At 41.6% G+C, this 18174-nt stretch overlaps 1 protein-coding gene across 2 annotated transcripts in view; it reads right to left on the reverse strand.

Annotated features, from left to right (window-relative positions):
- Positions 1-18174, reverse strand: part of ADCY2 (adenylate cyclase 2) — a 437129-nt gene that overhangs the window by 405501 nt on the left and 13454 nt on the right. For both annotated transcript variants that reach the window (XM_017884065.1, XM_017884064.1), the window contains exon 2: positions 16547-16744. In XM_017884065.1, coding sequence (XP_017739554.1) covers positions 16547-16744 — 198 coding nt within the window. The remainder of the gene's footprint in view (positions 1-16546; positions 16745-18174) is intronic.

Consider the following 18174-nt stretch of genomic DNA (forward strand, 5'->3'; position numbering starts at 1 on the left):
TACTTTTCCCACCGAATTGGCTTAGAACATTGTCAAAAATAAATTGACCATATATGCATGAGACTTATTTCCGGATACTCTAGTGTATTCCCTTGGCCTAAATGTCTGTTTTTACACCAATATCATGCTATCTTGATTACTGTAGTTTCATAATAAATCATGAAATCTAGTACGGTAAGATCTCCATGTTCTGCTTTTTCAAATTTTAGGGGATATTTTGTATTTTCATATACATTTTAGAACCAGCTTCCTACTCTCTATGAAAAAGCTTGCTGGGACTTCAGTTGGGATTGCACTGAATCTCAAGATGATAAATTTGGGGAGAATTAACATTTAACATTGTCATTGGATCCATAAACAGAATGTCTCTCCAGTTATCTAGCTCTTTAATTTCTCTCAACCACGCTTTACAGTTTTCTGTGTAGAGAAATTGCACATATCTATTCAAATTTACTTCTAAGTATTTCCTATTTTTGAGTTTGTATTAAATGGTTTCTTTCAGTTTCTAACAGGATGATTCCAACATGTAAGAATACAACATGCCTTTTTGGCATCTGCTGAAATGGTGACACACAGTGCACCTGTTGAAACAATACTTAAGGTGGTGAATCAAGAAAATTTGATTTCAAAATATTAAACCAACTCTGCATTCTTGAGATAAACTATATTTGTTCATGATATGTATATATCACGATATATATACACACTATCTATGTATATGTATATATAATGTATATTGTTCATGATATATATATCATGAACAAATGTAGTTTATTATATATAGAGAGAGAGAGAGACACATACACATGTGTATATATATATGTGCGTTACTAGATTAAATGTGGTAATCACTTGATAAATTTTGATTTGAATTTTGTTTAGAATGTTTGTGTCCATGTTCCTGAAAGATACTGGTCTGTAGTTTTCTTTCTTTGGAATGTCTTGGCTTTTATCAGAGTAATGGTGGCCTCATGACATGAGTTGGGAAATGTTTCCTATTCTATTTTGTGGATGAATTTCTGTAGAATTGAGATTACTTATTCTTTAAACTTTGGTATAATTCACCAGGGAAGCCATTTGGACCTAGGGTATTCTTTATAGAAAGATATTTAACCAGTTATTCAAATTATTTTCTACATATAGAGCTATTTCATTTATCTATTTCTTCTTGAATGAGCTTTACTGGTTCGCTTTTCAATAAATTTGCCCATTTTACCTATGTTGTGAAATTTAATGGATAGAGTTGTTCATAATATTTCCTTATTAAAGTTTTAAAGTCTGTAGAACCTATAACAGTAACCCCTTGCATATTCCTAATATTGATAATTTTATCTTCTATCTTTATTCCCAGTCTTTCTAGAGTTTTATCAATTTTACTAACCTTTCCAAAGAACCAGTTAGGGTTTCATCGATTATTGTTTTCCTGCTTCCAATTTGGTTGTTTTCTGTTCCTTTTACTTTGTTTTCTATTTTCTTAAGATGAAAGTTTAAGTTACTGATTTCAGTCCTTTCTTCTTTTCAGCATAAACACTTAATGTTACCACTTTCCCGCTAAGCCCTGCCTTAGGTGCATTCCACAGATCGTGACACATCATGTTTTCATTTCATTGAATTCAAGATACTTTCTAATTTCCCTTTAATTTCTTATTGGACTCATGGGTTATTTAGAACTGTGTTGGTTAACTTCCAATTGTTTATGAATTTTTCAGATTTTTTAATGTTATTGATTTTTAATTTAAGTCCATTATACCCAAAGCACATACTTTGTATGATAACAACCCTTTTAAACTCAGCAACACTTTGTGGCCCAGAATATGGTCTATCGTAGTAAATAAATGTTCCACATGCATTTCAAAGAAACCACACTCTTCATTGTTGGGACGTGTTCTATAAAGATGAATTAGGTCAACTTGTTTAATGGGACTTTTCAAATCTCCTACATCCTTATTCTTTTTCTTTCTTTTTGTCTCAGCAGTTATCGAGAAATGGGTACTAAAATCTCTGAGTAAACGTGGATTTTTACATCATGTATTTTGAATTTTACTAGGGGTGTAGGTATTTGAAACTGTTAGCTCCTCTTGATGTACTAATTCCTTTCTCAGTAGGAAATGTCCCTTTCTCACTGTACCTGCTCTTTCAGGGCCTGTGTGAGCACCAGAAATTATTTCACGGCTCTTTCCTGGAACTTTTTTCGTTGGCCTCAGTAGATTGCTCTTAGGCATGTGCCTGTCAGTACTCTGCTGATGAATTGGTGGGGCCCTCTACAAATCGCTGGAGAGCTCTTTCTCTCTCTCTTTCTCTCTCTCTCTCTGCAACTCTTCTCACACCTCTTGGTATTCCATCCTGAGAATTTCAGCATCTTTGTCTTTCCAAACTCAGAATTCTGTTTCCTCAACTCAGTGCAATTAGCGGGGGTCTGTTTGGGTCCCCTCCCTGTGTCACAGCCCACGGACTCTCTCCAGAAAGGAAACTGGAGCAATCCTAGAGTTCACTTCTTTTGTTTCCCTTATCAGGGTCAATTTCCCATAGTATCCTTTGACCAGTATCTTAAAGCCATTGTTTCATGTATTTTGTCCTGTTTTTCAGCTGTTCAAGGTGGGGAGGTAAATCAGGACTCAATTTCTGCATCACGTTTGAACATGAACATACAAAACACTATCTACTTGGGAATGAAATTATCCCCTCGCTGGTTTTAACAGAATACTTATTAATCTCAGCTTTGAATTTATTGGACAATAAAATTATTAAACCCAGCTTATTGAAAAATAATTCAATTTAACATAATTTGTACCAGTACACAGAGCGGTATGTATTCATGGAAACTTGGGAACTAAAGCTTTTCTTTAAAGTGGAAGCTGAACTTAAGCAAATGAAAATGGTCATAAATCACGTATCATGGAGTGAAAAGACATTTATTTAGCAGAACAAAAACTCTACCCTTGGCTAAAGATAGTTTTTGATATCTTACCCCTAACAGAGATAAGCAGCCACTTAAAAATTGTGCCTTGTTTCCTCTACTTTTCTCATTGATTCTCTCTGAGGTAAGCAACATTCCCTATACTTCAGATGGCTGGAAATTCCCTCCTGGTAGTATGAGTTTTCTGCCTGAAGCAAAGTCATGATATAGAAAATGTAAGTGGTCCTCAGATCTCCATCAACCTGCTACCAGCAGTTCAAACCTAAAATCTGAAAAGCTGAAATCACCTTTCAGCTCGCTGACCCCTGCCCTCCGCATGATAGCAGACAGGCCCAGCTCCCTGGATTGTGGACTGTGCAGCCTCGTACAGCTCAGTCTTAGAGGGGCCTGCCTTTGGTGAAATGCTCTGTAGTTGCTGTTTTCAAATGCTTAATAATTTTTGAACAAGGGGCTCCACAATTGCATTTAGCACAAGGAGCCATGCCATATGGAGTGGATTCTGCATACGGACTAGGTCTAGATGTGAATTTTAAGTCTGCTGGGGCTTTAAACACTCCAAAGTAAATGGAAAAGTAGAAATAAGATTCTCACAATTTCCATATCTGAGTTCCTTCCTTGGTACTTGTTACTGGTTGAATGTTAGTCCCCTTCCCCACCAACACAAAGATATGCTGAAGGCTTAACCCCCTAGAACCTCAGAATGTGACCTTATTTGGAATAAGGTCATTGTAGATGTAATTAGCTAAGACGACATCATACTGTTGTGGGGTGGCAATATGGTTTGGCTGTGTCCCCACCCAAATCTCATCTTCAATTGTAGTTCCCATAATCCCCATGTGTTGTGGGAGGGACTCGATGGGAAGTGAGTGGATCATGGGAGCAGTTTCCCCCATGCTGTTCTCGTGATAGTGAGTGAGTTCTCATGAGATCTGATGGTTTCATAAGCCTCTTGCACTTCTCCCTGCTGCTGTCTTGCAAAGAGGGTGCCTTGCTTCTTCTTCACCTTCTGCCATGATTGTAAGTTTCCTGAGACCTTCTCAGCCATGCAGAACTGTGAGTCAATCCAACCTCTTTCCTTTATAAATTACCCAGTCTTGGACAGTCTTTTACAGCAGCATGAGAATGAACTAATACAGGTGGGCTCCTAATTCAATATGACCAGTGTCCTTGTAAGAAACTGGCATGTGAGGACAGAGACATAGAGGAAAACACCACGTGACAAGGGAGGCTGAGATTGGAGTATTGCAGCTGCAAGCCAAGGGACTCCAGTGACTGTCAGCAAACCACAGAATATTGGGAAGACGCAAGAAGGATTCTCCCAGGATTTCGGAGGAAGCATGGAACTGAACCTTAATTTCAGATTTCTGGCCTAAAGAACTGAGGCATTTCTGTTGTTCTAAGCCAGGAACTTTGTGGTACTTTGTTCTGGCAGCCCTGGGACATGACTGCAGCAGACAACCACAAATATTGCAAAGTGGCATATTAACACAGCATCCTAGCTCTGTTCACCACTCTTGGCAAAGCTTTTCTCTCCTAAATTCTGTGCCTGGTGAGCCTCCCATGGCCATTCCTCATTTGGGTCACACTCTTCAGAGATGGCAAGAGGAGCCATGACCTCAAAGCCATTACAGAGGGTGGAAGCCAGTGCTGGCAACTCTAGATCTCCTGGGGGAGACCCAGGCATATTTCACAAGCAGAGAGAAATACCAACATCTCCATGCTTATGGTGCTAAAGCTAAGATCCGGCAATGATTACAAACTCACAAACTCCAATCCAAGGCTGCCATGGTTTACATGTTTATGTCCTCTGCAAAACTCAAGTTGAAACTTAATCCCCAGAGCAACAGTGTTAAGAGGTGGTGCCTTTAGGATGTGATTAGGCCCTCACAACTCCACCCTCATAAATGAAATTAATACCTTTGGAGTGCTCAGATAGCTGTCTGGCCTTTCCATCTCTTCTGACATGTGAGGACACAGCAACAAGACTGTCTTGGAAGCAGAGAGCCATCCTCGCCAGACACCAAATCTGTCAGTGCCTTGATCTTGGACTTCCTAACCTCCAGAATTGAGAGAAATAAATCTCTATTATTTACAAATTACCCAGTCTGTAGTATTTTGTTATAGCAGCAAAATGGACTAAGACAAAGGCCAAATAGTTCTAAAAAGTAAACAATGAGAACTCAATATTCACCTTTAACTCAGAGAAGTGTTTTATTCTGGCTAAAACTCCTATTAGAGGGCACTAATCTTTGGACAAAAATAGAAGGTAAGCTGTCTGGCCAGAGCAGTGTTTAAAAGAATGAAATGGACTTTCCTTATGCAGGATGGGGCCTCTCCACCTCATCTCTGAGAACTCCTCCAGGGACTTTATCACCTCTCCTCTGAGTCACATGCTTGTCTCTGGCCTGGGGGTTGGGAATACCAGTTATGAGCAAGATGACACAAAGGCTGGGCCTGATGGGAAGCTGATGGTACAGCAATGAGATAATTAAAATCTACAGGGCCTGTTAATACCCAAACCCATTCTACGAAGAGGAAAATTACAGTTCCAATGAGACACACACATTAACAAGGCACTGCAAATGTAGAGAGCAAGAAAAAAATACCATGATAGTATAAAATATTCACCTGCTTTCCCCCATACTTACTCAGCATGAATCTAAAAGTTTACTGTGAAGTCTCCGATAGGCAAATGCCTTTATTGGATTTGCAGGTATGTACTTCACTCCTCCCTTTATGACTTGAGTGAAAAAAATATTAGTTGCTGCTAAGAAAAAATATATTTGAAATACAGAATACCAGAGTTTAGTGAAGTGTTGCTTAGCAACTTTTCATAGGAAATAATTTAAACTCTGAATTTATTTTTTCCTGAGAATTTGCTGCTCTAGCCTGGAGTCTAGAAGTCACTCTCTTACATTCCAGCAGGTTCTTTGCATGCCTGCATGGGTACATACACACAGCTCTATTCTGATGGAGACGAAGTTGTATTCGTCACAAATTATCTGAAGAATGTTTCTTGGGATAGCAAAACAGCATCCAAGACTTAATGCTGAAGTAGTTGGAATTCCATGACAAACACAAGGGAGATGATGCAGAAGCCCTAAGATAGCCGCCATTGAAAACACCTCCATTGAAACTAAGTCAAAAACAGATGTTTGGGAAGCTCAGAGAACATTTTTCCTCCCTTGTAAAAGTCCAGCTCTTTCAGGAAAACACTACAAATCCCAGACTCCACTCACGCCTCCTTGTGGAGCCCTTGCGTTGCCTTCCCTAGGAGGCTCTTCCAGATGCCCTGAGAGCTGCACACATAGACAGTGAGCTCTCGAGACAGTGAGCAGCACTGGGCAGGCTTCAAGGGAGGTCACAGGACCCTCGGTTGGAACCGCAGAGGGGAAGCTGGCGAGTGGCTGGACTGAACCCTGTGTGGCATCCTGGTGAATGCCCTTCCAGTGCCCTTTGCACCTGATGAGGTTTTCCTACAGGAAGGAATGGGGCCAAGCACAGGCATATAGGAGCTAAGGCAGACCCAGATGAGAATACCAGCACAAAGAAGTACAATTATAAGGACTCCATGTATAATAAATCTCTTTAGAAGAAAGTAGAATTTCAGTTTTAGTTGATTCCCCAACAGTAATGCTGCCTAATATATATGTGGGCTATTATTATTCCTTGGGCCAAGTTAGTCCCATTTCTCTTATTGATTCATGTGAGGAGTGAAAAATACCTCCAAATGGAAATATCATCTGGCAATTCGAAACAGTGACAGTACCATATTTTTGGCATCTCTGAAGAAACTGCTCCCTTCCCATGAAGTTTTTCCAAATAACATCAACCCAAAAGTGGTTCAAATAGAACAATCCAGATTCACAAATATGTCCCTTTCACATCACACAATAATCTGTCATGTGTCAGGGCACAATATTGTGGGGGACGCCCTAGTCACCAACGACAGTGGGCATCTGGAGAGTCCGCGTGATGGTGTCAGGATGCCAAGTTCAAATTCTGGTCCTCTTCCTCACTGTGTGACTTTGAGGAAGTTGGTTAACTTCTCTGGGCTTCAATGTTTTCATCAGCAAGATGCAAGTGATAATAGTGTTTACCTCACAGGGCCATACAGATCAAATAAGTTGTGTATGCAAAGTAACTACATGGTGCCAGAGGCCCTTGGAAGTGACTCTGATCATTCTACGGTAGAAGAGGCAAGCGCACAGATGCAGTATTTGTGCACTCATTTGTTCCCACAATTTTTGTGATGTGATCACTATGTGTGTGGTGCTGTGTTGTGCACTGGGAAAAGAGCAAAATGTCCCAAAGACCATACAGTCTTTATTTATTTATTTTTATTTGTACAAAGTTACGGGGTACAAGTGTAATCTTGTTGCATGCATAAATTGCATAGTGGTGAATCAGGGTTTTAGGGTATCCATCATCCAAATAATTTGCATCAGACTCCTCAACACACATTGGCTGTAGAGGTGGAGATGGAAGGAGAATCACAGAGCCTGTGTGCAGGACAGAGGACAGTTTAGTCACGATTCCAATTTTCAGTACCTGGAGCCCATGCTCCCTCTTAAGAAAAGCACTACAGGGAAAACGAGAAGCAGAGAGAATTTTCCAGAAAGACCAACAGAATTGTCCATTCAAGCAAGATCAGGTCTGGGAAGGTCCAAGTGAGGGTTAGGGTAAATCCTCAGCTCGAGGCACAGCCAGTGTATTAGTCTGTTCTCACGCTGCTAATAAAGACATACCCGAGACTGGGTAATTTATAAAGAAAAGAGACTCACAGTTCCACATGGCTGGAAAGGCCTCACAATCATGGTGGAAGGTAAATGAGGAGCAAAGTCATGTTTTACATGGTGGCAGGCAAGAGAGTGTGTGCAGGGGACCTCCCCTTTATAAAACCATCAGATCTCATGAGACTTATTCACCATCACCAGAACAACATGGCAAAGATCCACCATGATTCAATTACCTCCCACCAGGTCCCTCCCAAGACACATGGGGACTATGGGAGCTACAATTCAAAACGAGATTTGGGTAGGGAAAGAGCCAAACCGTATCAGTCCGTTTGGTTTCTCAACAGTCTGGCTGGGAACTCACAGTAGGGATAACTCAGAAATGCCTCCTCTGCTCCAGAGAGCCAGAAACATGAAAGTCTCCCAATAAACACACTGCAGGCTGAGCCCAGATCAGCTGCACTTCCCTCAAATGCACAGGTGTCATCAGGATAGGCATGGTTATTAAACAACAAAAACATATCCTCATCTTTATTGTTAATGGAAATAATTTTAACTACTTTTTTTCTCAGGTGTGTGCTTCTTCGTAGTAAGTCCAAATGCCCCTGCTGAAAAATTACCCTGGCACACAGCAGCACACAGAGAAGAGTTTCTTGGGTGCACAGAGACAGGCTTTCTAGGTTGCATTTTTCTACTTTCATTCACATGCTACTCAGTTCTTCCAGTGGTAAATACATTCTTTGGTCACATTCCAAGTGACTGCACTAAAGGAAAAGCAAAAGGATTCTGCACCATTTCAAAGGCTAAGAGAGGCCTTTATTTTCTTTCATTTTCACTCATTTTCAATAAAATACAAAGATGTTTGCACACTGATGTCCTATTTTTGTAAGAAAGGACACACATGCACATGCTGAATATCTGACATCCTTTTGGGTAACAGGACAAAGAAAGTCTCTTCTTCCTAGATAAAAATGTTAGCCTTTCGAGTTGGTGGTAATTTAACAGATCCGTAAAATAATTTCAGTGCGGTCTTCCTGCCAAGGCTGAAATGGGGTTGTCAGGAATAGAAGTTTCTATTGAACTCTATTCAATGAGCCTTAGTACGAGAGAAACGCAGAAAGCTGGAGTCGGATGCAAATATGGGTCAGCTTTCCTATCCTTCCTGACCGTGATGGCTCTGAATGAGCAGAAGACATTATAGGCAATCCAGCCTGCCTGAAAAAAACCATTTCAGAGGAGGGTCCTAAGTCAGTAATTATCAGCCGAGATGAAATGGATCCATGCTTGTCAGAAAAATCATTAAACAGGCTGGGCATGGTGGCTCACATCTGTAATCCCAACAATTTGGGAGGCTGAGGCAGGAAGAATTGTTTGTGGCCAAGAGTTCAAAACCAACCTGGGCAATATAGCAAGACCCCATCTCATCTTTTAAAAAAAGAAAGGAAAACAAAATCATTAAATAAAATGTCACCTAAAAGCTTAGGGTTTACAAAGTGAATCAAACTTTTTGTTTGTTTGTTTGTTAATGTAACAGGCAAGAAGGATTTAATCAATGTCATGAATGTAAGAATCAACAAGAAACACTTCCATGACAGGAAGGGCAGAGATAAACCAACAATGCCCAGCATGCTGACGTGCCTTGACAGTGCTCTGTTTATTTACACGGCAGTGTGATTGGACCAGTTATTTTCTCTTTACATTCATGAGTGTTGATTTGTTTCAACATGACATTCACACACAAGAATGTCTCTAATTCCTTAGAGACACTGGTTTGTATGACAGCAAAAACCCCAATTACTTTTGCACTAACCTGATAAAAGTCTCAAAACTTTCCTAGCCCACATTTAATTTCAAGGTGGATTTGAAGTTTAAGGGAAAGCTGACATCAAGAGCAATTTCCAAATCTAAGAAGGACGAGTGAACCTCAGAGCAACACTCCACAAGATGGAAATGCCTGTCCCACTACCAGAGAGTACCCACTTAGGGTGCTCTGTTAGGAGTTGAACTGTGTCCCCTGAAAAGATAGATTCAAGTCCTAAACACCAGTACTTGTGACTATAACCTTATTTGGAAACAGGGTCTTTGCAGAAGTCATCCAGTTAAGATGAGGTCATTAGGGTGGTTGTAATCCAATATGAATGGTGTCCCTATAAAAAGAGAAGAGCCACAGAGGAGCTACCACGTGAAGACAGAGGCAGAGCTGGAGTGATGTGTCTACAAGCCAAGGAATGCCAGCGACACCAGAAGCTGGAAGAGGCAGGGGAGGATTCTCCTCTAGAGTCTTCCAAAATAATGCAGCCCTGCTGACACTGTGATTTCAGACTTCTGCAGACTTCTGACCTCCAGAACTGAGACAATAAATATCTTCTATTTTTTTCTAAGGCATGGAACACAACTTAGAAGAAGTTTGGTTACTGCAGCACTAGAAACGGATCCAATGTCTACCCATGGGACAAATGACTGCTCTTTTTGAAATCAGTGACAGGGCTCCAATAAACACATTCTGGAATCCTGAGCTTCTCTGTTCCTCCCAGTGGGACTGGTGGGCGCCACAGCAATTATGGGTAGAGACCTTTGCTGTGTTGTGTAATTGAGCTGGACAGAGAGGAAGAGATACACCCAGTCACTTACTTCTTAAAAATAAAATGATCCCACTTACTAGATGCACCAGGACAGAGAAAACATACTCCTCTGCTACTTCTGAGTTCAACATGTTCACGTATTTTTAAACCATTCAGAAAAATGAAACACAATCGCAGCATCACCCTCACAGCCATCTGAACAGCTCTATCAGTGGGGAACAGGAAGCACAAAGGAAAGTCATTTCACGAGGCAGTCAGGCAAGAGGCAGGCCAAAAAGACTTCCGTGTCAAATGCAAATGCTGCTCTGAACTCCTGGAGCCGGAAACTCTGCACAGACTTCAGTCAGAGGTTATTCTGTTTTAAAAGTTTTCATCCAGGAGGCAGCTACGTGGAACGGCATCAGCTGGGATGAGTGCTGGTAGCACAGAGCAGAGGGAACCTTCGGGATGGGGTGGTTTGTGCCGAACTAAAATAACGATGTTGGGAAAACCCCACCCCTTACAGTCAAAACCTGTGGCGGCAAATCTCTTGAAGGTTTGGGGTCTTTTTCCCTTGATTTTCCTTTTTTTCCCAGTTACTCCTCCCAAACCAGGTTGTTGACTTCCCCCCAGGGTCCCCACCCTTGTTCCTGCCTATACTTTCTCAGGGTCACACACTGAAAAATCACTCCTTTTTCTTGATCAAAACTGCCAACGTCACTCTTCAGTCAGGCTCTGGCAACTTCATACAATTCTGCTCACTGAGGGCTTAAGAGCTGGTTATTTAAAAGGCATTACAGAGAGGCCATGTTGGGTGATACGCAGGCTTCTCAGGCTTGGCACTGCTGAGTCTCAGGGCTGCATAATTCTTTGTCCTGTGTGTTGTATGGTGATTACCAGCATTCCCAGCTTCTGCCCGCGAAATGACAGTAGCACCCACCCATACCCGTCCAAGCTGTGACAAATGGAAGACGTTTCCTGATACAATCACACATCCCCTGGGGGTGCAATCGCTTCCCTTTGAGAAGCACAGGTCTCCTGGCTGAGAGCCAGCCTCAGGAGGCAGACCCCTTGGGCTCAAATTTCTTAGTACTTCAGCCTTCCTCCTGTGCCTTGGTCTCTGCACTTAGAAAGCTGAGGTAGGATGGTGCCTGGCTCATAAACGAATGAATGAAGTCATGTAAGGGAAGCCCTCAGAACAGAGCCTAGCACTAGGTCCAGACCATGCACATGCTAGCTGTCTGTGCTTCGTGCTCTGCACTAGCGATGTTGCTGACTATGAACTGCACTCAAGTCACTGTACAGTTTAGAGTTAACCTTATAAGAGGTCTGGCCTTGCCCTCAAATGCTGGAAGGTGATGTAGGCCCTTGGAATGTCCTGCCTGAGAAGAGTGTGTTTACATATCTGGGGGCTTAGACCCCAGGACAGTCTGAATGTGATTTATGATGGGAACTTAGAGCTCTGTGATGTCAGTGCTGCCTCCAGAGGGGCTGGAGAATAAAAGTGTCAGCCTCACCTCCGGAAGGCTGGAGACTAACGGTCAGCTGTGCAGGCAGTACATGATTGAGACGCAATGGAAACTCTAGACATCAAAGGCTCAGCTGAGCTTCGGCAACAGATAATTCTCTTTGGCCATTGTCACACGTGGTTGTAGGACAGCAGCACCATCCATGACTCCACAGAGAGGGGGACAACAGGGGCTCCACATCTGGTGGTTTTCCTGGGCTCTTCTCTTTGCCAAAGTGCCTCTGTATTCTCTCCATGTAGCAATCCCTAATCACAGCGATAACAGCTGTCACAAGTTCCGTGGGTTCTTCTAGAAAACTGTCCAATCTCTGGGTAATTCTGGAAATCCCCCAGCTTGCAATTAGTATCAGCAGTGAGAGTGGTCCTTTGTAGACTGTTCCCTCTGACTGTAGAGCAGGTTCATTCCTGCATCACTTTACAACTATGTTGTTAATTTAACCTTCTTCCAGTGGGAACCATTCTATTCTAAAGGATACTGAAAGCAGCCTGCTTTCTTAAGCACAGTCCTTTCCTAAGCAAAGTGAACCTGCCGCAACACTTCCTAATGGTTAATTAAGGGGTGTACATATGTGAAGTCTGTAATAAAAGACACCAGGGCTGGACACAGTGGCTCATGCCTGTAATCCCAGCACTTCAGGAGGCCAAGGCGGGCAGATCACGAGGTCAGGAGTTCAAGGCCAGCCTAACCAACATGGTGAAACCCGTCTCCACCAAAAACACAAAAATTAGCCGGGTGTGGTGGCACGTGCCTATAATCCCAGCTACTCAGGAGGCTGAGGCAGGAGAACTGCTTGAACCCAGGAGGCAGAGGTTGCAGTGAGTAGAGATCGCACCACTGCACTCCAGCCTGGGCGACAGAGTGAGACTCGGTCTCAAAAAAAAAAAAAAGAAAAGAAACCAGAAGGTAGACTTTTGCTTTTAATTTCATTTTAAATCCCCATTGCCATAGAATGGACAGGAGCAGCTGGAAGTGTTGGGCAGGGCTTCAAGCTCTAGGAGGGACAGGACTCAATGTCTCTCCAAGGGGCGTGAGCCAGTCCACTGCATGAGGCACACATCCTGCCATTGCTCCTGGCTTAGGAATAGTGGCCAAAAATAGCTGCAGCCACTGAGCCTGGCTGTGGCCTTTTCGGAGCATCATGCCCTGGGTGAGAGGACTGAGCAGACACAGCTGTGCACCTCCCAGAAACATCCCCAGGTCACGGGTTGAGCTGGCCTCCCAACCTGCAAAATTAACGCGGAACACCCAGGCTGAGCCTCATATACACTCACGATCCAGGGCCCCAGTGGCATGAGAAAGACAACCACAGAATGGTTAGGGTTGTATTAGGGGCAGAGGTGAATATATTCCAATTCAAGATGTACGTAAAAGCAAAAATGTCAAGGTACACAGGGACAGCTAAAACCAAGAAATTTGGCCAACAAATTCAACACCTGAGAGGAGTCAGTCTTAAGAAAATGACTATGAAACAAGCATGTTTATGATCCTTGGAGAGATCTTTAAAAGCAGGCAGATAGCGTCACCAAAAAAAAAAAAAAAAAAAAAAAAAAAAAAAAACACATGTTATAAAACAACAACAACAATAAAAACAGGTTAAAATACAAACAATAACAACAACAATCCTGAAGATGAAAATACAGACATCTGTCAATGAACATATCAAATGAGTAGCTACTGGCTGCCAATGGCTGGGCAGCATTCTGCTAAGGGCAAGGATAGAACACTGGAGAGACAGTCACATCCCTGCCCAGAAGCTTATGTTCCAGCAGCAGACAATCAATAAACAAAGAGAGGGGTGTGTCCATAATTTAAGGTTCTATAAGTCACCTTAAGTGCCATGGAAACACTCAAGCCAGGTGAGCGATGTTGCCTTACGAAGTGACAGATGAGGGTCAGGAAAATCGTTCTAAGGACATGCAACTTGTGGACAAGAACACAGACAAAAGGACCTTATTCTGATTAATTGGTTCTATTAAAAATAGTAACAATGATAAAGCAAACATTATATTACTGGAATATTCCATGTTCCCATCAAGTTAAACATCTGATGCCACTTACACCCTGTCCTTCCACACTGCATTAGAAATCCAGGCTAAAATAAGTAGACAAAATACTACATCAGAATAAGGTAAATTGAGGATATGAAAGGTAGAAAGAAAATTCTAATTACCTTCAGATGACCACACTATCTATACAAATAAATTAAGAGTCTCAGATCAACTCACAGAACTCAGAAGAGCCCACTGACACTGTAAGGTCAACATAAAAACAACAGTATTCTCATATATCAACACTGACCAATTAGAAAAGGTAATTTTAAAAATTCTGTTTATAAAATGGCAAAAAGACTTTAGGTACCTAAGATTGAGTCTAAGGAAAATTATTATTGATTTTATGAAGAAAATAGAGTCTCTGAAGCACACAAAAAGTAATCAGAATTCTTTGAGAGACACACCATGCCATTCGGTGAAAAGACTAAACACAAAAAGAGCATATTTCTGGATGTTTTCTATACTACCCTTTTATTAATTCTTAGGCTTTAAATATCTTTCATAACAAAACTTTAGAAATTCAAGATAATTTAAATCCAGAACCCAAATGGACTTTTCATTGAACATGACAAACTGATTTGTAAGAAAAGTGAGCTAAAACATTCTGAACAAGGAAGAGGTACTTGGCCTTCCAGATAGTAAGTCCTCTTAGAAACCTGTAACATTAAAACAAGATGGCTTTGGTGCAAGGAGAGACCATCAGATTCAGGCAACAGACCAGCAGGATCTTAACTGTTCTCCTATTTACATTACCTGGGCACTAGTATGCATGCAACAGGATGTCCAGGCTGCTGGGGGAGAAAATGTTTAAACGGTAATTTTAAAAATTACCTTTTATAATTGTTCAGTGTTGATGCACAAGAATACTATTGTTTTTATGTTGATCCTGCAGTCGTGGTGGGCTCTCTTATGAGATCTGTGAGTTGATCTGTGACTCCCAGTTTATTTGTATAGATAGTATAGTCATCTGCAGATAATTAGAATTTTCTTTCTCCCTCTCATGTTTACCTCACTGTTACCTAGTATTTTGTCTAATTGTATTAGCCAGGATTTCTAATTGAGTGGGGAAGGACAGAGTGTAAGTGGCATCAGTAGCACAGAGGGTGAAGGAGACAGCGGGGAGTGTGAGGGAGAGGAAGAAGCCAGGCAGAGCATGGGGGCCTGCGCCCAGCCCTCCAAGGGGCTCTAGTGGGAGAGTGATGAAGGAGAGATGATGGCTCCCGCTGGGTCTTGTGTCCACTATGAGTGGTGTCCTCTTAGAGCCAGGAAGACTAACTTGAGTTCACTTAGTCCAGCCTCCTCCCTTTGCACAAGAAATGGAGGCACAAAGAGAAGAATGGCTTGGCAGAGGTCACATGACTACTTACCAACAGAACCCACTGGCAAGCTCTTTCCAACTGAGGTACACCAACAGTATTCTGTCCCTTGACATGGCATTTGAGCCATTCTGTCCACACCCTCTGGAAACCCTCCCTGTTTCACCTCTACAGCAGTGTACCCTCACTGCCTCTCTTCTCCCCATCATGGCCCCTGTATTCCTTTCCAGATCCTTTTGCTGGCACACCCCTGGCTCTCAATGTCCCCACCAAACCTGTGGCAGCCCTCTCAGCTACTCAGTCACCCTCTCCCTGGATGGCTTCAAAACTCCATGTCTTGGTTGACAAGCTCTAAGTTAGTAGCTCACATCTCAGCCTAGGCCTGTCCCCTAGACAACACACCATTTATCATGCTGTCAGATGAATACGCTGGGAGCAGCCACCCACATAGCAGCAGCACTATGGAAAAAGCCAATAGTTAGACAACACTTTCCTCAGGATATGACCTGAGGCCCAGAGCCTCAACCGGTGCGAAATGAACTAACGTGGGTTTTTCGGCAGGTATCCGAAGCCACCCTTTCAATAGCTTGTGACCATGAGGAGGGAAAATCAGTGTCACAGAATTAGGAAGGGTCTTTAAGTAGGAAAATTCTAGTAATTGAGAAGGAATTTAAAGACAACAACCAGTCCTGGAGGGTTACAGGCACCTGGAGAAATAGGAAGCCTAGACAAGGCACTCCGGAAACAGAAGGACTAAAGTTGTCGAAACTGTGGTTCGAGATGTCAAACAAGGCTACGGACAGAATTGAAGTTCAGCTATCCCAAACAAGTGACAGTATGAGGCCCCGGCCAGCTCCTTGGTTGTGACACGATGGGTTTGCTAAAATGGGGACAGAGTGACTTTGACCACGAGTCAAAGACAGCTATTTCAAAAGCCTTCGTTCTCTGTGCCTGGCTTATTTCACTTCCAGTTAGACAGGAGGAATAAGATATAGTGACCTATTGGAATAACATATAAGTGATAACATGCTGACCATAGTTAATAATAATGTATTGTATATTTCAAAATTGCTTAAAGAGTAGATTTTAAAGCTTCTCATCAAAAAAAATATGTAAGTGACATGTTGCACATAATTAGTTTCATTTAATCTTATAGTAAACATATATGTATCCAATTATACACACACATATATACACATATACATCTATACATATACACATACATACAGATATAAATACATATACATTGTACCCCATAATACATACAATTATAATTTGTCGATTAAAAATAAATTTTGGAAATATAAATTTAAAAATTAGACTCCATTCTCAGTTATAGAACTCCTCTTTATAGTTTAAGGCCAAGTTGTTTACAGAACTAAGTATGTCACAAATCAAAACATAAAAGAAGTACAAAAAATATTTTCACACCTTACCTGGTCCCAGGGAGAGACGGTACCTCCAAAACACATGAACAGGTATGCCATGGCAACAAGGCATATCCATATCACCAACGAGAAGAGGCGCAGCAGCTTCTTAAACACAGACTCTATGCAGACCAGGATAAATATCGCAAAGAAAATCGCCAGGGCGGTCGGAACTGTTATTAGAAACGCCACATGGTCTTCAACTTCCTGAGGAGAGAAAAAAATACATGGAAAAGTTATCATTTAGAGACACTGTGATACCAGTGATTTATATTGCTAAAATGTTATCAACACTTGTCAATGTCAGAATATACTGGGTTTAAGAAATTGTTTTGAAAGTAGAACAGTTTGAACATTTAAAATTCAACTTTCATAATAAATAAACATGTTTTTCTAAATAGATAATCCAATGTTGGATATTTAAAATAGGAAAAACAATATCTCATCAAAATTACATCTTCCCTGATCAACGCAGAACTGGATTGTATTCAAAAGTGAATGTAAGAACACATTAATGCCAGGAGAAAATAAGACAAACAACTTCCCTCCCTAAATCAAAAGAGCAGAAATACCCTGGCCTTAGAAAACTAGCTTCCAAATGGATTTTAACCGTTTTATTTTAAAAACTTTTTTTTAATTATCTCAGTCTTTAAAGTGATGAGCTTTTATTTTAATGCATGGCAATTAATGTTTTGACAGGATCATAGGCTAGTAGAAAAGGGTCAGAAAGTGCTGAATGTGGAAAATGAGGGAGCAAGAAATGCACAGAGGAGGGCGCCATGTTTGTGATGTCTCTCTCAAGAGAGGTGGAGAAAAAAATAACAAACATGGCAAAAAGAAACAAATAAGCAAAAAGAAAACGGGCATTTATTATTCACTTCTTACTAACGCATTTCTTTACATTTATTTTGGCACACAGTTTTTTTTTTCTATTTATCTCTTCCTTACCACATGACAAAGACCCACGATTTTCCACTCTACACAAGTTCAGCTCCACATACAAACATTATGTTTCATTTGATTACACAAGCCTGGGCTTAGGCTGTAGCTTCTGCAAAACACTACGCTGGAAGCTTGGTACGGACAGCGTTTACTATGGATCAGAAAACAGTGTAAGGTCTTTAATCCTCACCCAAACGTGTTTAGCTACGGAAATATCCATAGACACTTCTATTTAAAAAAAAAAAAAAAAAAAACACAAGGCTGGGACCATATCTGGGACTTACAAAGGGACTGTCCATCTGGTGATCTCTATTCTTTACAGGTGGGCACAAGGTTCATTCCACCCATTGGCAGCTCTGACTTCACACTGGAAATGGCTCCATGCAAATACCAGGCAATGAAGCACAGGGAGATGGGGAAACAGAGCAGACCAGCCAAAAATCCACACAGAGTCCTGGTTCCCAAGGAGGGGAAAAGCCAGCATCCAAGCCCCCTTAACTGATGTCGTTTCCCTTTCTCTCCCACAATTACGTGTGATAAATGATGCCTGGGAAAGAGGCAAGAAGAACAAGAATGGTAAATGCTAGTAAGTGCTACTTGTGCTAAGCAGGCTTACATATATTAACCTCTTTAATCTTTACAACAACCATCCTGGTGGGGGCAGGCAGGGTGGAGGGCACTAGTGTTAGTTCCAT

The sequence above is a fragment of the Rhinopithecus bieti genome, unplaced genomic scaffold, assembly GCF_001698545.2.
Source record: "Rhinopithecus bieti isolate Rb0 unplaced genomic scaffold, ASM169854v2 scaffold_13112, whole genome shotgun sequence".
NCBI classification, from domain to species: Eukaryota; Metazoa; Chordata; class Mammalia; order Primates; family Cercopithecidae; genus Rhinopithecus; species Rhinopithecus bieti.